Source organism: Saccharomyces cerevisiae, chromosome VII (assembly GCF_000146045.2).
Source record: "Saccharomyces cerevisiae S288C chromosome VII, complete sequence".
NCBI classification, from domain to species: domain Eukaryota; kingdom Fungi; phylum Ascomycota; class Saccharomycetes; order Saccharomycetales; family Saccharomycetaceae; genus Saccharomyces; species Saccharomyces cerevisiae.
In genome coordinates, this window is record NC_001139.9 from 301,464 (window position 1) to 323,717 (window position 22,254).

General features: G+C 37.5%; 12 protein-coding genes and 2 non-coding genes across 14 annotated transcripts, besides 4 other annotated features; 10 read left to right on the forward strand and 4 right to left on the reverse strand.

Annotated features, from left to right (window-relative positions):
• Positions 1-73: 73 nt before the first annotated feature.
• On the reverse strand, positions 74-1,948 carry CUE3 (Cue3p; the record flags this gene model as incomplete). Its single annotated transcript, NM_001180975.1, has 1 exon — positions 74-1,948. The coding sequence occupies one exon, from the start codon at positions 1,946-1,948 to the stop codon at positions 74-76; it is 1,875 nt and encodes a 624-aa protein (NP_011405.1).
• Positions 1,949-2,185: 237 nt separating this feature from the next.
• On the reverse strand, positions 2,186-2,608 carry YGL108C (uncharacterized protein; the record flags this gene model as incomplete). The annotated part of the gene is made up of 1 exon (NM_001180973.3): positions 2,186-2,608. The coding sequence occupies one exon, from the start codon at positions 2,606-2,608 to the stop codon at positions 2,186-2,188; it is 423 nt and encodes a 140-aa protein (NP_011407.3).
• A 261-nt stretch (positions 2,609-2,869) lies between these two features.
• On the reverse strand, positions 2,870-4,810 carry RMD9 (Rmd9p; the record flags this gene model as incomplete). The annotated part of the gene is made up of 1 exon (NM_001180972.1): positions 2,870-4,810. One exon carries the CDS (start codon positions 4,808-4,810, stop codon positions 2,870-2,872), a length of 1,941 nt encoding a protein of 646 aa, NP_011408.1.
• Positions 4,811-5,096: 286 nt separating this feature from the next.
• MLC1 (Mlc1p) lies at positions 5,097-5,546 on the forward strand (the record flags this gene model as incomplete). The annotated part of the gene is made up of 1 exon (NM_001180971.1): positions 5,097-5,546. The coding sequence occupies one exon, from the start codon at positions 5,097-5,099 to the stop codon at positions 5,544-5,546; it is 450 nt and encodes a 149-aa protein (NP_011409.1).
• Positions 5,547-5,973: 427 nt separating this feature from the next.
• ARC1 (Arc1p) lies at positions 5,974-7,104 on the forward strand (the record flags this gene model as incomplete). The annotated part of the gene is made up of 1 exon (NM_001180970.1): positions 5,974-7,104. One exon carries the CDS (start codon positions 5,974-5,976, stop codon positions 7,102-7,104), a length of 1,131 nt encoding a protein of 376 aa, NP_011410.1.
• Positions 7,105-7,249: 145 nt separating this feature from the next.
• On the reverse strand, positions 7,250-8,710 carry VPS73 (putative sugar transporter; the record flags this gene model as incomplete). The annotated part of the gene is made up of 1 exon (NM_001180969.3): positions 7,250-8,710. One exon carries the CDS (start codon positions 8,708-8,710, stop codon positions 7,250-7,252), a length of 1,461 nt encoding a protein of 486 aa, NP_011411.3.
• A 793-nt stretch (positions 8,711-9,503) lies between these two features.
• On the forward strand, positions 9,504-10,464 carry RPL28 (60S ribosomal protein uL15 RPL28; the record flags this gene model as incomplete). Its single annotated transcript, NM_001180968.1, has 2 exons — positions 9,504-9,552; positions 10,064-10,464. The coding sequence occupies 2 exons, from the start codon at positions 9,504-9,506 to the stop codon at positions 10,462-10,464; spliced, it is 450 nt and encodes a 149-aa protein (NP_011412.1).
• Positions 10,465-10,729: 265 nt separating this feature from the next.
• On the forward strand, positions 10,730-11,377 carry YGK1 (5'-deoxynucleotidase; the record flags this gene model as incomplete). Its single annotated transcript, NM_001180966.1, has 1 exon — positions 10,730-11,377. The coding sequence occupies one exon, from the start codon at positions 10,730-10,732 to the stop codon at positions 11,375-11,377; it is 648 nt and encodes a 215-aa protein (NP_011414.1).
• Positions 11,378-11,770: 393 nt separating this feature from the next.
• SEH1 (Seh1p) lies at positions 11,771-12,820 on the forward strand (the record flags this gene model as incomplete). The annotated part of the gene is made up of 1 exon (NM_001180965.1): positions 11,771-12,820. The coding sequence occupies one exon, from the start codon at positions 11,771-11,773 to the stop codon at positions 12,818-12,820; it is 1,050 nt and encodes a 349-aa protein (NP_011415.1).
• A 347-nt stretch (positions 12,821-13,167) lies between these two features.
• Positions 13,168-15,090, forward strand: LSG1 (ribosome biogenesis GTPase LSG1; the record flags this gene model as incomplete). The annotated part of the gene is made up of 1 exon (NM_001180964.3): positions 13,168-15,090. One exon carries the CDS (start codon positions 13,168-13,170, stop codon positions 15,088-15,090), a length of 1,923 nt encoding a protein of 640 aa, NP_011416.3.
• Positions 15,091-15,324: 234 nt separating this feature from the next.
• On the forward strand, positions 15,325-15,592 carry SNR82. Its single transcript, NR_132178.1, has one exon. It is a non-coding gene; the product is annotated as an SNR82 (small nucleolar RNA).
• A 286-nt stretch (positions 15,593-15,878) lies between these two features.
• On the forward strand, positions 15,879-16,616 carry USE1 (SNAP receptor USE1; the record flags this gene model as incomplete). The annotated part of the gene is made up of 1 exon (NM_001180963.1): positions 15,879-16,616. The coding sequence occupies one exon, from the start codon at positions 15,879-15,881 to the stop codon at positions 16,614-16,616; it is 738 nt and encodes a 245-aa protein (NP_011417.1).
• Positions 16,617-17,233: 617 nt separating this feature from the next.
• Positions 17,234-17,397: a long terminal repeat (Ty1 LTR).
• A 148-nt stretch (positions 17,398-17,545) lies between these two features.
• Positions 17,546-17,878: a long terminal repeat (Ty1 LTR).
• Positions 17,879-17,959: 81 nt separating this feature from the next.
• Positions 17,960-18,299: a long terminal repeat (Ty3 LTR).
• An 18-nt stretch (positions 18,300-18,317) lies between these two features.
• YNCG0011W lies at positions 18,318-18,389 on the forward strand. Its single transcript has one exon. It is a non-coding gene; the product is annotated as a tRNA-His (tRNA).
• Positions 18,390-18,891: 502 nt separating this feature from the next.
• Positions 18,892-19,244: a long terminal repeat (Ty4 LTR).
• A 1,074-nt stretch (positions 19,245-20,318) lies between these two features.
• On the forward strand, positions 20,319-21,767 carry SRM1 (Ran guanyl-nucleotide exchange factor; the record flags this gene model as incomplete). The annotated part of the gene is made up of 1 exon (NM_001180962.1): positions 20,319-21,767. One exon carries the CDS (start codon positions 20,319-20,321, stop codon positions 21,765-21,767), a length of 1,449 nt encoding a protein of 482 aa, NP_011418.1.
• Between the last annotated feature and the right edge of the window lie 487 nt (positions 21,768-22,254).

Consider the following 22,254-nt stretch of genomic DNA (forward strand, 5'->3'; position numbering starts at 1 on the left):
AATACGTTACATAATTGTATACCGTCTAGTAAACTTACATACGCTTGTCTATCTTGTATGCTGATGCATTTTATCAAATAGCGTTATTTCCCGCACGAGCCAATTTTTTATCGTGCCCCTTCTTACGGTTATGGTTAGCTCTAGCCCCTTTCCTTTTTTCATTCTTAGCATGCTGTCTTTTCTTCTGTTCAGTAGATTGAGGTTCATGTTTCTTAATATTTTCAGATTTTTTTTGTTTGGCTTGTTCTTTGACGACATTTCCATCATTTTGGCTATCACGATTATGAACATAAGACGTTTTCCCTGTTTTGCTATTTCCTTTGAACATAAACTTCTTTTCTAAAAGTCTTGCTCGGGTAGGAGATCTTTCTAACATCCGACACCAACCTTCGATTTTTTCATCCGACCATGAAGTCATTTCTTTCATAGTTTTCCTGACTTTTGTACCTCTTTTTGATCTCTCAAATAATTTCGGATCCTCTTTCAATAGATTCCACAAGTAAGCTTCAACAATATGATAGTTATGATCTTGTCGCACTTCATTAGAATCATCTTTTGTATCATAGCTTTCTTCGTCTTCTTGAAGTCCAATTCTTTTCGAAGGATCGGACCGGTTCACATCGGCTTCATCATAAGTGTCATCCCTTTCATCTTCATCAGCCTCGTATAAAAGTTTCAATGCTCTTGTCAAAGTTTTATTTCTTAATTCATCCGGAACACCCTCCGAGATAATCTTTTTGTCTAGCTCTTTATTTTTTGAGCTATCTCCTCTATCCAATATACTCAGTTCTTCAGTAAAGGATGCATTATCACCATCTGACACCGGCTCTACTTCTTCCTCCGCAGGTTCTCTGGAGAATGCTTCGATAATGGTAGGATCCTCAAATATTTTATTCGTTACTAATTCAATGTTATTATCATAGGCAAGCAACGTTTGAGATAATTGATATTTAGAAAACTGGGGGAACAATTCCATCAACGCGGACAGTTGTTCTTCATTAACTTCAGTACCTGATGATGTTGGATAGCTCATATGGTCTCCTTCGTCCATTGACAACCCCCCTAAATTCAGAAATAGTAACTTGCTCTTCAAATCAGGAAGCCTTTTGTGGACTCCTTCATTTATGAGCATTGTTCCTAAAAGAGGATATAACGCCAAAGTTTCAAAATTGCTTATGCCTAATTCTTTAGTTATTTTTAGTAAACGATCAGCAGAAACAGAAAATAAACTGATAATGATCAATTCTCTAGCCTCTTTATGACCCCGGCCCTGTCCCTTTGCCCATAATGCCTCTAAAATTTCAATCCAATTTGCCGTAAAGAAGTTCTCCGCAAACTTATTTGGCTGCATGGATTTGGCAGACAGCAGATCTTCAACGCACCTTAAATCTATTCTTTTAAATTTTCCAGATTCTATTAACTGCTTCAAATGCTGTTGAACTTGGTACGATTTGTCCAATTGTACACGTTGCGTGTTGATCCGTGGTTTCAATGAGCCATCGATCAAACCACGAATAGAATCTGGATTACGTCTAACATATACTTTGATCAAATTCCACAGGGAGTCACCAAAAATCTGAAGATGTAATAACCCGCATTTCTTGATCAATGAAAATATCCAGCCTTTTAGTAAATATAACTGTTCAGACACATCATGGTTGATACCGAGACTTAATAACTTTCCTTCCTCATCAGCAATTTCATGCAAGTAAGTTCTCAAAAATAAACGAAGATGATCAAGTGTAGATTCATCTAATAATTCAACGTTAGCACCTTGCATCAAATACTCAAAATACGTTACATAGGTTTCTATTAGATGCAGCCATACTACGGGGTCCTTTTCAATTAATTGAGCTCTGAGTTTAAACGGTGGAAATTTGACAATGGGCAGAGAAATATCTGCATTACCCCCATTTATTTCAATAACGCGGTTGTACCTTGATAACATTATTCTTAGTGATTCTATCCTATAAAAATTTCCAAGATTCAATAGTTAACTCGAATGTCTCTCATTTATGAGAACTAGTGTTTTATATTTTCATTTTTTCTATGGCCGCGCAAAATCCATTGGCAGATATTCAGGTATATAAACGTTACAAAGCCAAGAGGAGAATGGAAGGCCAACAAAAAAATTCTTGTACAATTGCATATATTGATTCATTACAATATTACTGCCGTCGTTCTCTCAGTCATAAATCATGTTTTCCCTTTCCCTCTCAGCATGCTTTTTCTCGGCCTCTTCCATTAAGCGAGTCTTATGAGACTTGGCACGCTCTTGAGCTAGCTTTTTGCCTAACTCGCCCTTATTGTACTTTTCATTCGTCTCTTGAAATCTCTTCTCAGCAGCTAACCTTGCGGCCTCCTTTGGGCTAACTTTATTTTTGCTCGGATCACTTGTATCAGTTAATTTGCTGCCTTCTTTCCTTTGCACAACCGGGACAGTTGTACTCTTTAGTTGTGTCTTCTTCTTTTTATCTTTCTTCTCTTTATGTCGAAGTTCTTGCTTTGACTTGACTGTATCACGATTAATTGGTTTTGTTCTTGCTTTAGTTGCCACCGTCGTAGTTTGTGAAGGCATTGGTTGGGTTTTACTTCCGCAAAGCCCCATACTATGTACTTAAATATTTGTTGTTGTTTGCTGGTGCAAATTTCCTGGATGATGTTAATGATAATTATAGACCGCTTTTATATAGTCTTATGCCTATCCTTTTCATTTTTATTTTTCTAGAGGGAAAAAATCGCTGATTACATGAGGGAAAAAAATATACACATTTCTTGATCATAGAAGATTCGATCTTATATATTATACGTTTAAATGTTTATTTACAAGCATGCATAAATTGAGATGGGGAGAATGAATGCGCTAGTACTATTGCTCCTTAGCAATAAAGCTATGTAGTTGAGGAACAGGAATGTCCTCGGCACTCAAGTCAGAATAACCGCTCAGATACTCATTTAATATTGGGTATGACTCTGCGCATCCAGTGGTATACCTATATACTTGCTTGGTAGCGCGAAAGTAGGGCGTATATCTTTTTAATATTTTCAAGTACAGCTCTATTCTGTCTTCTGAATTCGAAGTAGAATCCTCATTTTTCAAATTTTCCAATGGCTTCGGAACTTTTATGTCGTCTTCTGTGGTCGTAGTCGTTGCTGGTGTTCCTTTAGCTTTTGCAGAAAAGACCTTTTCATCCCTCTTTGATTGTGACCATACGACAGTGGCATCCCTCAAAGCGGACAGATCAGCATTGGCTATATATTGTTGGCCCAATTCATTCAGTTTCTTGACCAACTCCAGCCATCTATCCAGAATCTCTTCATTATTCGTGTTGTCTATGCTTCCCAATGATTTCAGTAGTATTCTATATGATATAATAGTTCTTGGAATATGGTACAAAGTATAGTTTTTATCGATAAAATCGATTATGCTGCGTTCGTGCCAGATAGATGCTCTAGTTAACATAACGTTAAAAAATGGTTCATCAATTTTTTTGACCCCACTGTAAAACGTTATGATTTCTTGAAGCTTACGGAAACCATTGATATTGTCATTAATATAGTTTTCGAAGAATATTGTGAAAAAAGTGTTGTTTAGTGAGGACAAAATTCCAGGATTAACAGTGTTACCATAAAATTTTACAGCCTTTTCCCATATTCTATAAACATGATCAAAATCGTTCTGTGCTTTCCATATATTCTGCAAAAAAGAGTTCACTGTAGAGACTTGTAAAATAATCTTGTATGGCATTTCATCGTTGATAATTTTGTCAAAGAAACTTTCTGCCAACGTTAAATTCTTGGAATCACCAATGAAGCTTAAGTGCGTTTCAATTAAATAACCGTAATTCCTCACTTCAGCCTTTTCACATAATTGGCCGAAGAGGGATAATGCCTTTTCGTAGTCTTCCGCCTTGATGAAGACTTTTATCAGTCCGCTGTAAAGATTGGGATGGATAAATTCTTTGGATTGAATAATTTGGTTATATAGCTCGTTAGGCTCAGTCAGAGAACGCGTTTTTGCATAAAGTAATGGCAGCATAAAACCAACCACTTTTGGTTCTTGGAATGCCTGTGAAGTAGTCTCGTCGGACAAATTCTTTGACGCTTCCCAAATTCGAATACAGTCATCGTCAAATGACAGCTCTTTAAATGAAGTCAATAGATGAGTAGCTCCATATCCGCTGACAGACACCTTGCCTATCAAAATGTCATCAGATATATCCTTTAATGAATTACATAGAAAGTTCATCATTTCCTTGTGAAAAGATTGCGAATCGTAGTCTGGCTTTCTACTTAATTTTACCAATTGGTCTCTCGTCGACCTCAGACCGTTATGCAGCAGATGAATCAAACGTGACACCCGGTACGCATTGAAATCAGGCGATTCTCTCAAAGAATAGTATAACTCCATTGCTCTGCCCATGGAGTCCCAAAACATGGCGAATGATGGATTTTTATTCAATTGGTTGTTTCCTATTCTTTTGTATGTATTTTGCAAAGGCGTGGTAGAGTACTTTAAAGCAGATGATACACACTCATCAAACGAAAGAAGCTCGTGGCGCCATGGAGAAGCTGGATCCACATTAAACACATTCTGTTCTGTTTTGCGCTGTTCTCGCCCATTCTTCTTGTCCAAAACGCCCTTAGGTACATTTTTATGAAATATCGGACTGGAGTGGTAAGTACGGTCGCTAAGAACTACGTTGGCAAGCTTACCTCTCAGCATTGCTATCGAACCGGAGTTAACAACGTTGCTTACGCTTATTTCCATAGTTTTTAACGATCTCACCGCATTTCTTCTAAGCATCATTGTCCCTTTTGCAGTATATGGACTCTCCGAATAGTGTAAGAAAATGACACTGAAACCTCACCTTCTTTTACTTATTGCTTAGACCCTCATTACAATGCCATACTGAATACATTTTTTCGAATCTTGTTCAGTCAGGAACCTCAACCATATATCATTACACACGAGTAGTAACAAAAGCATTTTGAAGTAAGATTTGAAACAAAATAATACTCAGAGTAGATCGACGTATAAGAGTTCCTTCCCCAGCGTATTCCGCCACCACCCATCGCACATACATAGAATAACAATGTCAGCCACCAGAGCCAATAAAGATATTTTCACACTATTCGACAAGAAGGGTCAAGGCGCCATTGCCAAGGATTCCTTGGGAGATTACCTGAGGGCAATTGGCTACAACCCCACCAACCAGCTCGTACAGGACATCATAAACGCGGATTCGAGCTTGAGAGACGCCTCTAGCTTGACGCTGGACCAGATTACAGGCCTAATTGAAGTCAACGAAAAGGAATTGGATGCAACTACCAAGGCAAAGACAGAAGACTTCGTCAAGGCATTCCAGGTCTTCGACAAGGAAAGTACAGGCAAGGTATCCGTTGGTGACTTAAGGTACATGCTAACTGGCTTGGGTGAAAAGTTAACCGACGCTGAAGTAGACGAGCTGTTGAAGGGTGTTGAAGTGGACAGCAACGGAGAAATTGACTACAAGAAGTTCATCGAAGATGTTTTGAGACAATGAGAGTGCGGAACTGCAAATTTAGACATTTATTACTATATAACAGAGTCCTATCGACATAAAAACGAAAAAAGCGCCATTATGCAATGAAAACTTGCCAGCGGTTTTTCATTTTTCATACTGGTAATTCAGAGAGCCAAGTCTTTCTTTATAATGCATAGCAATAAATAGTCATATATATATATATATATATATATATATGTACATATATATGAACATATATATGAACAAATAAATGATAATGGTATGTGATAGTCATTATTAACGATTAAGCGTTTTTCTTCAGTTTCTGAGGGATTCTAACCGCTTGGCGATTTTGCAAGAGATAAGAAAATTTTTCAGTCATATGGATAACCTAACACAGCGTGCGACGTATTTTACTTCAGGGCCCAATTGAATAAGAAAGTATAATATAGAGTTTCAAGAGTCAATGTCCGATCTCGTTACCAAGTTCGAATCGCTTATTATTTCAAAGTATCCAGTTTCTTTCACTAAAGAACAATCTGCTCAAGCTGCCCAATGGGAATCGGTTCTAAAATCTGGTCAAATCCAACCACACTTAGATCAATTGAATTTGGTGTTAAGAGACAACACCTTCATTGTGTCCACTTTGTACCCAACATCTACCGACGTTCACGTCTTCGAAGTCGCCTTACCATTGATTAAGGATTTAGTGGCAAGCTCCAAGGATGTCAAGTCAACTTATACCACATACAGACATATTTTGAGATGGATTGATTACATGCAAAACTTGTTGGAAGTGTCGAGCACTGACAAGTTAGAAATAAATCACGATTTGGACTTACCTCATGAAGTTATTGAGAAGAAGAAAAAGGCACCTGCGGGTGGCGCTGCTGATGCCGCAGCCAAGGCAGACGAAGATGTTAGTAAGAAGGCTAAAAAGCAAGATCATCCAAGAGGTAAGCCTGATGAAGAAACCCTTAAGAAATTGAGAGAGGAGGCAAAGGCCAAGAAGGCAGCTAAGAAGGCCGCCAACGCCAAACAACAACAAGAGCAACAAAATAAGGCCCCAGAAAAGCCAAAGCCATCCGCAATAGATTTCCGTGTTGGTTTTATTCAAAAAGCCATCAAGCACCCAGATGCCGACTCCCTATATGTCTCTACAATTGATGTCGGTGATGAAGAAGGCCCAAGAACTGTTTGTTCTGGTTTGGTCAAGCATTTTCCTTTGGACGCTATGCAAGAACGTTATGTTGTTGTTGTATGCAACTTGAAACCAGTTAACATGAGAGGTATTAAATCCACTGCTATGGTATTGTGTGGTTCTAACGACGACAAAGTTGAATTTGTCGAGCCACCAAAGGACTCTAAGGCCGGTGACAAGGTGTTCTTTGAAGGTTTCGGTGACGAAGCTCCAATGAAGCAATTGAATCCAAAAAAGAAGATCTGGGAACACTTACAACCTCATTTTACTACAAATGACGGGTTGGAAGTTATCTTCAAAGACGAAGAAGAAAAGGACCATCCTGTAAGAAAGTTGACCAACGCTAAGGGCGAATCATTCAAGGTTGCTAGTATTGCTAATGCTCAAGTCCGTTAAAAAGATATAATATCACGAATTTGTTACTAATTTAACATGCGTAAATACTTATTTCACATATATAATTCAAAGATTTATAAGTAAATGTCTTTGTGCTAATAACACGCCGTCCCGATACGCCTCAATGGTTAGCCCTTATTTCATTTTAGCCGCTCCTCTTGGTCTCCGGAACCTTCTTCCAGATAAAGGCGCTTATTGAGCATGCTATGATAGCAAAAATGATGAAAACATAACCTGACAAAACATCATGAATAATAGGGAAAGTATATGCAATGATAAAAGTTCCTACCCAATTGCAAATGGTACCATATCTTTGCGCAAGGACCATATCCTGTGGTTTTGATACTTCTCTCATTATTATAAATGGCAACGGATTTAACCCCATCGTGAAAACGCCCATATATATAAATGAAAACACAATCAAAAGGTTCATTTTATTATGGTTCATTGCTATTCCCATAATGAAGGCGGTAACAGAAACTAAGACGGTGGACGTCATCAGAAGCGGTTTACGTGGCAAACTATGAATTAGCAGAGAAACTAGTATGGTGACTAATACATTCACCATACTAATGAAAAAGTTTATCCTAATTGCGTGCTGAGGATACAGTTGACTAATTATCTTGGTACCATATAGTACAATGGAGTTTATACCGCAGAATTGTTGGCCAAATAACAATACAGTGATAACATGGCGAGACTTGACATTTGTTCTGTCCCTCAAGTATTTCCATAATGAATTAGAACCGCTAATAGAGTTCGTGGTGGTTGGTTCAATCAACGGATCCCCAGATTCTATTTGCAGTTGCCAATCCTGTATCTCTTGTGCGGCTTCATCAAAAGTCACGCCACGTAGCTTACATAGAGATAACTTAGCATCGGTGACTCTTCCATGTGCTAACAACCATTTTGGAGATTCATCGACTATAAACCACATGAAAAAATTCAATACCGCGATAAGGAAGCTACCAAACAAAATCCACCTCCAACGGTATGAATCAGTCAGTGGGAGGGCTATTCCTTGTGTCAACAAGACCCCTAACCTGATACAGATTTGTGTCATCGAACCCAGTAAACCTTCCCAACCGCTTGGAGCAACTTCCTTAATGAAAAGGGGTATAATCACGATCAAAGAGCCACACGAAATACCCACTAGAATTCTACCAATGATTAAGCCCCTATAACTATTCGAATTGAAGATTATCAGCGAACCGACGATATTCAATGTGCAGTTAATTAAACTTGAGAACTTCCTTCCATAAATATTGGCCAGACTGGTGGCAAAATAAGAGCCCAAAATGCCTCCAATGCAAAAAACGGAGGTCACGATTCCAATCTGTTCATCATTCAATGGTATACATTGCTTATATCCTCTTTTTCCCAGCCATGTTCTGTCATAGGGATAGCCCTCCATGGGAATGTCAAATTCTGAGCACGAAAGCACCTGCTGAGGTGCATTTAATTCCGACAAGTGGTAACCAAATTGTATTGAACCGATTGAGGCTACTATAATTGCATAACATAACGCCTTTGTAATTTTATGCTTGTTTTGCCTTGGCATGCTAACATTGGATAGCAACGATGCACTAGATAGAATCCTATTCATACTATGCTACGTACCTGTTTAACTCTTCTCATTTTATCCGTTTTCTTTCTTCACCGTTCCTCTTAAGTTCTTTATTTTTTTCATAACAGAATGATCACCCCTTTCACTTTGCCGCCAATATAATATTAACACACAAGAAATAAGTATGAGGTAGTTTGCTCTCGAAAAAACCAAGTAATAGTTCAAAAAATGAAAAAAAGAAAACAAATACCAAATTATGCCACCGTTACCTTACGTTTCATGGTTAATCATCGTTTACTGCCGCCTATGAGCGTAAGCTAATGTTATAAAGAAACAAGCTATAATATTGTTAAATATAGTTGATCAACAGCATTGTAATGATTACAAGAGACGAGGTGGAATGAACCTTATGAAATGCGTATTATATATAAACTGTAATAAGAGCTAAGTTGAATTGAAATCTACGATACTTGATGTTGACATTATAGCACTAGTTCCCAGGAAACCCTTTCGAAAAACACAGCAAAAACAAGAGTACTGTAACCAATGTAACATCTGTACACCAGGGACCCACACATTACCAAAATCAAAATTATTTTTCTAATGCCTGTTATTTTTCCTATTTTTCCTCTGGCGCGTGAATAGCCCGCAGAGACGCAAACAATTTTCCTCGCAGTTTTTCGCTTGTTTAATGCGTATTTTCCCAGATAGGTTCAAACCTTTCATCTGTATCCCGTATATTTAAGATGGCGTTTGCTTTCTCCGTTGATTTTTTTCCTTCTTAGTGATTTTTTTGCATTAAATCCCAGAACAATCATCCAACTAATCAAGAATGCCTTCCAGATTCACTAAGACTAGAAAGCACAGAGGTCACGTCTCAGGTATGTAGTTCCATTTGGAAGAGGGAATGAAAGAACCAAGACGGTGACTTTTTTTTTAGTGTTGTGCAACCAATATGTCGTGTGTATATCATGGTACAGGAGAATGTCAATCAGCTAAGTGTACTCAACATATTTCTTTGTGTTTTGATTGCGAACTTTGTATTACCATCTCACTGTTGAGACGGCTTATTTGAGGTAATAGCTCGAGTAAATGTACTCTTCCATCGCAAACTGAGCAAAAAGAAAGTGTGCATAGCCTTTGTCATACTTCTCCTTTATTATACCATGATATTCAGAACAGTCATACTGTCTACTCATTTTACGGCTATAAAAGGTAACTTTCATTTAGATTATGGAAAGCACTAATTATCGCTGTATCAAATGGTTGTAGAGAGCGCAATTATGAAAAAGAGTTACCACGTTTCTTTTGTTTCGATAAAATGTCCAGTTGAAAACCTGTTTTACTAACGATTTAAAAATTGTATTTCATTACAATATTTTTTTTGTACAGCCGGTAAAGGTCGTATCGGTAAGCACAGAAAGCACCCCGGTGGTAGAGGTATGGCCGGTGGTCAACATCACCACAGAATTAACATGGATAAATACCATCCAGGTTATTTCGGTAAGGTTGGTATGAGATACTTCCACAAGCAACAAGCTCATTTCTGGAAGCCAGTCTTGAACTTGGACAAATTGTGGACATTGATCCCAGAAGACAAGAGAGACCAATACTTGAAATCTGCTTCTAAGGAAACTGCTCCAGTTATTGACACTTTGGCAGCCGGTTACGGTAAGATCTTGGGTAAGGGTAGAATTCCAAATGTTCCAGTTATCGTCAAAGCTAGATTCGTCTCCAAGTTGGCTGAAGAAAAAATCAGAGCTGCTGGTGGTGTTGTTGAATTGATCGCTTAAGCGCATCAACAAAAACTCTATGTATTTTCCAATAAATTATATATCTTCAGTTTAATCTAATTCAACATCTACTTCTGTATTATTTCTATCACCCATTTTCACCGTTTTTTCGTCTTGTCTATTTTGAAGTTACCAGTGGCAGATCCCAACGCTTTTATCGCTTTTTTAAAAGATTTTCAAAATCCATATATAAACATAGGGTCCAAAAAGAAAACAAATAACAAAACAAGAAAACCTATTCGAGGTAAAGACCAGGAAAAACAAAATGACTGCAGTTAACATCTGGAAGCCAGAAGATAATATACCTAGGGAGATTTTGGCAATTCTTTCGAAACCTCACCCAAATTATCAGTTAGCGTTTTTGAATATTATACAACTTTTGAAAACGCAAAGAAGAACTGGTTGGGTTGACCATGGTATTGACCCATGCGAAAGTATATCTGACCATATGTACAGAATGGGTTTAACTACCATGCTGATTACGGACAAGAATGTTGATCGTAACAAATGTATCAGAATCGCACTTGTTCACGATTTTGCGGAGTCATTAGTTGGTGATATTACACCTAATGACCCAATGACAAAGGAAGAGAAACATCGCAGAGAATTTGAAACTGTCAAGTATCTCTGTGAAAGCATAATAAGGCCCTGCAGTGAAAGCGCATCTAGGGAAATTCTTGATGACTGGTTAGCATACGAAAAGCAGACCTGTTTGGAAGGAAGATATGTCAAAGATATTGATAAGTATGAAATGTTGGTTCAATGTTTTGAGTACGAACAAAAGTATAATGGCAAGAAGGATTTGAAACAATTTTTGGGAGCCATCAATGATATAAAAACTGATGAAGTTAAAAAATGGACACAATCTTTACTGGAAGATCGACAAGCCTTTTTCGACAGTTTGAAGGAGTAATAATGTGGCCTTTTGAAAGAAAAGTTAGTGCTTTTTTTTCTTTTCTCAAACCTTCACCTGGTGGTGCGTATCATTTATAATAACATCTTGATGCTTTTCAACGAGATAGTGCCCATTTTATTTTGCATGTATTATACTTCCAGCACCCGGTGTGCATTATATGTAACTTTAGAAATAATCTTTTGTATATTATTCGCGATTGAATGTGCGTGCTGCATTATCAACCAAGTTTTAATATATCTGTTTCTCTTATTTATTGTTAGTTAAGTCTTCGGCAAAACGATGGAAAAAATCATGAACTGAATAGAGACAAGTAAACCAAATTATAAACAAGGTTTCCCTTCTGAAGAGATACTAAGGAAGAAGAAGAACGACCCAATAATATTTCTGAATATGCAACCATTTGATAGTGGGCATGATGATTTAGTTCATGATGTCGTTTATGACTTTTACGGAAGACATGTGGCAACATGCTCTTCTGATCAACATATTAAAGTTTTTAAATTAGACAAGGACACGAGTAATTGGGAACTCAGTGACTCATGGAGAGCTCACGACAGTAGTATCGTGGCCATTGATTGGGCCAGTCCAGAATATGGGCGCATCATTGCTTCAGCCTCTTACGATAAGACGGTAAAATTATGGGAAGAAGATCCCGACCAAGAAGAATGCTCTGGCCGTCGTTGGAACAAGCTGTGTACCCTGAATGATTCCAAAGGATCACTTTATAGTGTAAAATTTGCGCCAGCGCATTTGGGCTTAAAATTAGCTTGTTTGGGTAACGATGGAATCCTCAGACTTTATGATGCCTTAGAACCTTCTGACCTAAGGTCATGGACACTGACTTCTGAGATGAAAGTGCTATCTATACCACCAGCAAATCATTTACAGTCTGATTTTTGTCTCTCTTGGTGTCCTTCGAGATTTTCTCCTGAAAAGCTCGCAGTCTCTGCATTGGAACAAGCGATTATATACCAAAGGGGTAAAGACGGTAAACTTCACGTTGCAGCAAAACTTCCCGGTCATAAAAGTTTAATAAGAAGTATCAGCTGGGCTCCTTCCATTGGTAGATGGTATCAACTCATTGCAACAGGTTGCAAAGATGGTAGAATTAGAATTTTCAAAATCACAGAAAAACTAAGTCCCCTGGCCTCAGAGGAGTCTTTAACTAACTCAAATATGTTTGATAATAGTGCTGATGTTGACATGGATGCACAGGGCAGATCAGACTCAAATACCGAAGAGAAAGCTGAGCTACAATCAAACTTGCAAGTTGAACTTCTAAGCGAGCATGATGACCATAATGGCGAAGTTTGGTCCGTGTCTTGGAATTTAACGGGTACAATCTTAAGCAGTGCTGGGGATGATGGGAAGGTACGTTTATGGAAAGCCACTTATTCAAATGAATTTAAGTGTATGTCAGTAATTACTGCCCAACAATAAATAAGAATATATGTATACATAACATTATATATTGGTACTTTATACGTGTGCATTATTCTGTATAATACGAGGCAACAGATGAATCAAGAAAGATGATGCTTTTAAAAAGCTCTTACAAATATAATGATATTACATCAAATGATATTATTATTCTTGATATTGGGTATTCTTTCGAATTATATCAAGCTTCCCTTCCCTCGCCTTTTCGCCTGGAAATTTTTCAATGCCGAGATTAAAAAATTTGTCAATGAAAATGCATTCTACTACTTAATAAAGAGGTGATGAGCTTATAAGCCAACTTCTTTTAAACACAAAACTAAATCTGATATTGAGGACCCCCACCAACTATGCCACCAAAAGAAGCTCCCAAGAAATGGAAGGCGCCAAAAGGGCCAAAACCTACCCACCGTAAAAATAAAAATAAGCTTGAATTAGGCAGAGCTATTAAATATGCACGTCAAAAAGAAAATGCCATCGAGTATTTACCTGATGGTGAAATGAGGTTCACTACCGATAAGCATGAGGCCAACTGGGTTAAATTAAGATCTGTAACTCAAGAATCAGCTTTAGATGAATTCTTGAGTACAGCTGCACTGGCAGACAAAGATTTCACGGCCGATAGACATTCAAATGTTAAAATTATTAGAATGGATAGCGGTAATGATTCTGCGACATCTCAAGGGTTTTCTATGACTAATGAGCAGCGTGGAAATCTTAATGCGAAGCAAAGAGCGCTTGCTAAGGATTTGATTGTTCCAAGGAGGCCTGAATGGAACGAGGGCATGTCCAAGTTTCAGCTTGATAGGCAAGAAAAGGAAGCGTTTTTAGAATGGAGAAGAAAATTGGCACATTTACAAGAAAGCAATGAAGACTTGTTGTTAACACCGTTTGAAAGAAATATCGAAGTTTGGAAACAGTTATGGAGAGTTGTTGAAAGATCAGATTTAGTTGTTCAAATTGTAGATGCGAGGAATCCGTTGCTGTTTAGATCTGTCGATTTAGAAAGATATGTAAAAGAGTCAGATGACAGAAAAGCAAACTTACTGCTAGTTAATAAAGCAGATTTATTGACCAAAAAGCAACGTATCGCTTGGGCAAAGTACTTTATCTCCAAGAATATTTCGTTCACGTTTTACTCTGCATTGAGAGCTAATCAATTATTGGAGAAACAAAAGGAAATGGGGGAAGATTATAGAGAACAAGATTTCGAGGAAGCTGATAAAGAAGGGTTCGATGCTGATGAAAAAGTTATGGAAAAAGTTAAAATTCTGTCCATTGACCAACTGGAAGAATTGTTTTTATCAAAAGCTCCAAACGAGCCTTTATTGCCACCTCTGCCCGGTCAACCTCCACTGATTAATATTGGTTTGGTTGGTTATCCAAATGTAGGTAAATCCTCCACTATTAATTCGCTCGTGGGTGCCAAGAAAGTTTCTGTTTCATCCACGCCTGGTAAAACAAAACACTTCCAAACTATTAAGTTATCTGATTCTGTCATGCTTTGTGACTGTCCCGGTCTTGTCTTCCCAAACTTTGCATATAACAAGGGTGAGCTCGTGTGTAATGGTGTTTTACCTATTGATCAATTACGTGATTATATTGGTCCAGCAGGTTTAGTAGCAGAAAGAATACCAAAGTATTACATTGAAGCGATTTATGGTATCCATATTCAAACCAAATCAAGGGATGAAGGTGGGAATGGGGATATACCAACTGCTCAAGAATTGTTAGTCGCATACGCCAGAGCTCGTGGTTATATGACTCAAGGTTACGGTTCTGCTGATGAACCAAGAGCAAGTCGTTATATATTGAAAGATTACGTCAATGGGAAATTACTGTATGTCAACCCTCCGCCCCATCTAGAGGATGATACACCTTACACTAGAGAAGAGTGTGAAGAATTTAACAAAGATTTATATGTGTTCGACAGATTACCGGACACCAGAAAGGAGCAAGTGCAAAATGCTGCTAAGGCTAAAGGCATTGATATCGTGGATTTAGCTCGTGATTTGAATCAGCTAACGTTTTCAGCTCACACTGGTGGTGACACACAAAAAGAAGCCAAATCTGTTACGCACGGTGGTAAACAAGCTGCATTGTACAATGCCGCTGAGGACTTGGATAGAGACTTCTTCAAGATGAACAACGTCGAAGGTAGATTAAGTACACCATTCCACAAAGTTCAAAATAGTTCAGCTGGTAAGAGACATAACAAAAAAAACAAAAGTAAAAATGCGAAAAGCAAAGTTTTTAGCATTGAAAATAATTAGCGGTAACTAACATATATCTTCTCAAAAAAACTGTGTACTATTATCTTTTCATCTCGCCAATTAATGACAGCGTTATTTGAGAATAGACCTAAGATAATAAAACTATGTTCGTTACCCGGACAAATTTTCTTGGAAGAATTTTTGAGTCCTAGAGATATTATAAAACGGCCCTCTATTAATTTGCTCTTTCTTTCCTCAGTTTAATTCTTCTTTCGAATAAAAAATAAAAATATCATGGCTCTTCAACACATTTCAACATGTTCAAGTAATTTGTGTTAGTGGATGACCATTTAGGGGCTGCTGGCCTGGTTACCGGGAGTTTTTCTTGGATCCAAGCTAGCTTTTCCGTCTGATTATCCTTAAGCTTCACAAATTACAATTTTTCCCACGCATTAAGAAATAAGCTCAAGATGCCTAAAATAAGTTCTATCCCGCCTTTTTTCGCTAACAATGACTGAGTATTCCCACAGTCTATAGTTTGATAGTAGATGGGCGGAAATTTTTCTCATATATTTACTTTTTATAGGAGAGTATATTTACGTACGTATAGTGATTGCATGTAGTTGCTCCCTATATCTTGTCATATGAGCGTGATACTGACCGATACCTGTTACAGATGTCGGTCTGGATTTGTTCGTTTTTCTTCCCTAAAGTAGGTCAGTATATATAAAATATGGCCGGAGGAAAGCTTCACCACTTTATCACCACTAAATTTATAAAGTAGAATACAATTTCAACATACACAGAGAATAAAAAAAGGTTGACAGGACACATAATAGCAAGGCAAGATGGCTGAAACTTCCAACGACCCCTTTCTGTCCTACGTTTTGAGTAGCAAACAATTAACTAATTTGAATCGTCTACGAAGGAAAGCAGTTACAAAACAACTGGGATCAAGTGACGACAATAAGGTCTCAGAGGAGTTTTTGAGGTATCAACATACTTATCAAAGAGAAGCATTTGAATATCTGCAAACAAAACATGACGCCCACAAAATAATGGAGTCACAGTACGAACAGTACCAAAGCAGTTCAAAAACAAGAAGATATAGTATCGATTTAGATTCTGTAGATGCAGTTGACACGGAATCGCAAACAGAATACCCAAATGAGGAGTTTATTGATAGAAACGAAGATAGCGAAGCTGTTATGGAGTTGAGAAAGAGATTGTTGGGGAAGGGACAGAATAAGGGTTTAGGATATGAAACTACGAAATCAGTCGATAGGCAAATTGAGGACCAGGACACGTTGCAACAGGATTTGATTCAGGATATGAGCAAACTTGTGGGCAGTTTGAAGCAAGGAGCTGTGGCATTTCAATCAGCACTTGATGAAGATAAGCAAGTTCTTGGAGCTGCAGAGATAGGTATTCAAGTTGCTTCTCAAGGTTTAATGGATGTTAGCGGTAAATTAAGGAAATATGACAAGAGTAAATTGAGTTACTTGTTTTATATTACTGTTTTCATTTTTATGATTCTCGGACTGGTGTTTACATTTATCATAATTCAATTATTCCCGGCCCTATAATGTAATTATAACGATGGAATGATGTTTTTTGGAAGAAAAATTCAACTGTTTATTAATATTTACGGCATTTTTTCATGTAGTTGAGATTATTCCTATTGAAAAAAGCAAATTGTGAGAAAAAAGTATACAATAAAATTTGTATAGGCTGCAGAATTCTCCTTTCCGTATAGTTGCCTACTTCCCGTCTCAAACTGAATCCTGCTATCTGATTGCTTTCTGTGTTGGTGCGGTGAATCTTTTTATACATATAATATTTGAAAAAGAATAAACATTTGAGAAAACAAAAGTAGCTAAACAAAACGACAAAATCATAACATTTCCTGATCTGACTGAAAGCTAATAGAACAGCAGTGTTCGATGAGGGTAAAATAAGGAGGGGTCTTCGGTTACGTTATACTAGTAAGTTGATTTTGATTTTAAGTCATATTATTGAACGCATTATGATGATACTCATAATGGACTAAATTTTTCTCATGTATAAGGTCCATAGTAGCCAAGTGCATTCCATTACAATGTTATTGATATTATCTGTGCTCTCAAATTCGGCTGAAGAAAACTACTACAAACACAACACATCAAATAATGTAACACAGCCTTGCTTATTGCCGGTGTAAGGGTCGACTATCTTCGATCTACTCATATTCATATTATCAATTTATTATCATATATGGTATAAGAAAATGACATGAACATTGAGAAACAACCAATAGATTAATTGGAAGCTGAAATGCAAGGATTAATAACTTGATAAATGGAAGTTAAAAGATAGTATTAATGATGACTAAATATGGATTCTGTTATCCTTGTATAAGAGAAGTATAAAACAAACACCAATTGGTTTATTATTCTCTTTTCTTCAATTATAATCAGTACAATAATGGCTCCAGCAGCTGTCACATATTTTAATGATGATTTGCGCATATATAACAGAGATAGGTTTAAATAATTTAATAATTGTTGGGATTTCACAACTATTGAAGGCTATAATATTATGTATAAAGAATATACCAGGAAGTCAACTCCCAGACCTTGAAATCCTCAAAATGAAGACGATAGTTTTACATAATAATATTACTTTTTCTTCTTTCCTTCTATATTTCTCCTTCACATTCATATTACGCTGACAATCTTTGCATTTCAGCTTCCACCAAGCCTGATCACCGTTTACCAATATTTGTGTCATTTTCTTATACCTCAGGTAATAATAAACTAGCAACCTGAATAATATCAAATAGACGATATGTTAAAGTTTCATTCTAACAATTACCACCCATTCCAAAATATCTATTGTTAGAGAGGCGTTAATAGAACAACACAACACAAAAATACTGAAGGTCAAAGTTTGTTGTATTACGGGCTCGAGTAATACCGGAGTGTCTTGACAATCCTAATATAAACGGTCTTAGGGAAGTAACCAGTTGTCAAAACAGTTTATCAGATTAATTCACGGAATGTTACTTATCTTATATATTATATAAAATATGAATCATATTAAGTGGTGGAAGCGCGGAATCTCGGATCTAAACTAATTGTTCAGGCATTTATACTTTTGGTAGTTCAGCTAGGGAAGGACGGGTTTTATCTCATGTTGTTCGTTTTGTTATAAGGTTGTTTCATATGTGTTTTATGAACGTTTAGGATGACGTATTGTCATACTGACATATCTCATTTTGAGATACAACAAAGTTCATAAAGAAATTAGCCATCTTAGTATAGTGGTTAGTACACATCGTTGTGGCCGATGAAACCCTGGTTCGATTCTAGGAGATGGCATTTTTTCCGAAATTTCGCCTTCTCGCACAACTTTCCAAACCCGACCAAGAGAAGGAAGAAATCATTTTTTTTGTTGCGAGTTGTCATAGAACGAGGTCGAGAAACAGAAGAGGAATTGAAAATGAATTGTAAAAGCGTTCGTTCTATGCCTCTAATAAGAGAGTACGTCTTGCTTGATGTGAACCCAAATGCCCACAAAACAGTACGATTTGCAGTTATGTAAATTTGTGGTTTGTCTCCTGGCAAAAAGAATGCATTCGTACTGCACATAATTGAAATAAGGATGTAGTTCAACTTCTATGAATGCTCGGCGATACGATATGTAGAGGGGACAAAAATATGTAGGTATCCTATGGTAAATAAATCGGTCTGTTTTAAAACCTGTTTTAGTGCAGCTTCTTTCCACGAAAGAAATAGTGTAAGTTAGAGGTACTTCTCTTTTACCTAAAGGAGGTGTAGTTATGATAAAAAGCGAAGCTAACTAAGACAGCTAAGCTCTTTATGTTGATAGTTAAAAGTTAACAGGTTGTATTAATGAAGAATGAATATGGATCTTTTTGTACTTATATAACAGAGGTATAAACCACATGCCGATTGTTTCATTATTATATATGGCTAATATAATGGTGATTCCGGCAGCTTCATACATTTAATGTGACGACTCATATTGCTCTTATATGTGACTTTCAGATCTCATTCAATTAATAGACTCTTAACTCAAATTCAGTACTTTCTGACATGCTCATTTACATTTCCTTTTGTAATAGTGCTTCCATACTTCATCGTATAGGATTTAAACATTTAGATCGTTACCATAGTAACTCATGTTACTATTAAATACCGCTCGTTTCAACACATTATATAATACTTTGGCATTGATACGCCACATAATATTCTAATTTCTCTTCAACACATAAGACAAACAGGGCAAATCAAGCAACAGGAAGGTATTTGCTTCTTAATGGCAAAACAGGTTCAGTTCCACTAAATAAAAAGGGGAAATTTACGTGTCATTTATTATGGGTTCAGAAATTATGTGTTAAGTAAAACACCTATAGCACTGGGGCAAATTCCGGCATCAATTTCAACGCCACCAAAATTGTGTGCGATAATAATTGTGACCCCATCATGGAAATGAGCCTTCAGCCAGAGACGGAAAAACTCTTGAAAGGAATACTGATGGATTTATAGGTTCGGAAAATAATAATAATAAAAAGCCGTGTTGGACATTATCCCTCCCGTTGCTCGCGGTAAATTCTTAAGGCCATATTTCAGGTAGGAACCATCGTCAACAATTGCTACAACGTTTTGTAGTCCCCAAGATTGAAATACAATAGCAGTTGAAAGAGAACTACCTAAGATAATTCAATGAGGCAATTACTGATTATTCCTGACAGAGTGTAAAATATTTGCAAGTAAGAGAATCGGAACAGAAAATTTAGATATTATGAGAGTCTTCCCTCGGCAGTAACGATATAAAGCCAATCTGTATTCCAGTGTCCTGCCATTCTGGTTCTTTAAAAACTCACTTCCAAGATAGTATAATCCGAGACTCTAAAGAAAAGGACACTTGCTTTTAATGGACAGAGGAACACCGCATACTCTAAAGTAGAGAGCACCGATATCAAGAGTTACATATATATATATATATATATTGTTTGCTTCCGACAGAGATAGCTATCTAGCAATTCCCTTCTTTTTCAATCGTTGGGCGGCTAAAAGTAGCAGGGTTTCGCGAGGACCTCTCGAAGGACAAACAATATTCATTACCCGCACAAATAAAATTTCAAAAAAACAAAAAAGCACGGGAGAGGCAAGGCAGGATGAATAAAATCACCGATCTCGAGAATATTAAAAGTCATCAAGACATCCTCTTTAAGTCAAATCCTGGATCCAGAAACTTAAAAAGTTGTCATATAAAAGTTTAAAATGGTCAAAAGAACAGTCGCCACCAATGGAGACGCGTCTGGCGCTCATAGAGCAAAGAAAATGTCTAAAACTCATGCTTCTCATATCATAAACGCTCAAGAAGACTACAAGCATATGTACTTAAGTGTCCAACCATTGGATATATTTTGCTGGGGTACTGGTTCTATGTGTGAGCTTGGGTTGGGTCCACTAGCCAAAAATAAGGAAGTTAAAAGACCAAGGTTAAACCCATTTTTACCTCGCGATGAGGCCAAGATCATTTCTTTTGCAGTCGGTGGTATGCACACCTTAGCCCTTGATGAAGAAAGCAATGTATGGTCCTGGGGTTGCAATGACGTGGGTGCGTTGGGCAGAGATACTTCCAACGCCAAGGAACAACTCAAGGACATGGACGCCGATGACTCAAGTGATGACGAAGATGGTGATTTGAACGAATTGGAATCTACGCCCGCTAAAATCCCAAGAGAGTCATTTCCTCCCTTAGCGGAGGGACACAAGGTCGTGCAATTGGCAGCTACAGACAATATGAGTTGCGCCCTGTTCAGCAATGGCGAGGTATACGCATGGGGTACTTTCCGTTGCAATGAAGGTATCCTAGGGTTTTACCAAGATAAAATTAAAATTCAAAAAACTCCATGGAAAGTGCCTACATTCTCTAAGTACAATATTGTCCAATTAGCTCCCGGTAAGGATCACATACTTTTCTTAGATGAAGAGGGTATGGTGTTCGCCTGGGGTAACGGTCAGCAAAACCAATTAGGAAGAAAAGTTATGGAAAGGTTCCGTTTAAAGACTTTGGATCCCAGACCATTTGGGTTAAGACATGTAAAATACATCGCATCTGGCGAAAACCATTGCTTTGCTTTAACAAAAGACAACAAGTTAGTAAGCTGGGGGTTGAATCAGTTTGGTCAATGTGGTGTTTCAGAGGATGTGGAAGACGGTGCGCTTGTTACAAAGCCAAAAAGACTAGCGCTACCTGATAACGTTGTTATCAGAAGCATTGCTGCTGGTGAACATCACTCATTGATCCTATCCCAAGATGGCGATTTGTATTCGTGTGGTAGACTAGACATGTTTGAAGTTGGTATCCCAAAAGACAATTTACCCGAATATACTTACAAAGATGTTCATGGAAAAGCACGTGCCGTGCCACTTCCAACTAAGTTGAATAATGTTCCGAAGTTCAAAAGCGTTGCGGCGGGGTCTCACCATTCAGTCGCGGTAGCTCAAAATGGCATTGCCTATTCTTGGGGTTTTGGTGAAACCTACGCCGTTGGATTAGGCCCTTTTGAGGACGACACTGAAGTTCCAACCAGAATCAAGAATACTGCTACACAGGATCATAACATCATTTTAGTCGGGTGTGGAGGCCAATTTTCCGTGTCTGGTGGTGTTAAGCTGTCTGATGAGGACGCAGAAAAGAGAGCGGATGAAATGGATGATTAAGGTAGTAGTACAAAGATAAATAAAAGAAAATCGACATAATGCACCTCAGTATAAATTGTAAAATATAACATAAATCAAAGAAAAACGAGAAAACGATATGATTATCCGATACCGACAAATTCTCATGTTTATTTTTTTTTTTTTTTTTTTTTTTTTTTAATTTTTCTTGGGCCTTTACATTGAGTACAGGGGCATAAGTGCGAGGAGTTACCAGACGACAACTAGCAGGCGGATGAAATCAACACTGAGTAAGTATTATGTAATCCATCCGCTCGTCCAGCCCTTCAGGTTCTTCCTCTTCTGCACGTTTCTCTAGTAATGAACTTTCTAAGGAATTTAATCGGATTTTTTGAGAAAAACGGAGAAAAATTAAAAATGTGCCAAGACACCAGCAACAGGCAAAGCAAAGGATAAACTTCCGGTGAACATGTTAGCACGGAAAAATTCATTGCTCTCTCTAACCGCGACAAATTACCTATCGTATTTT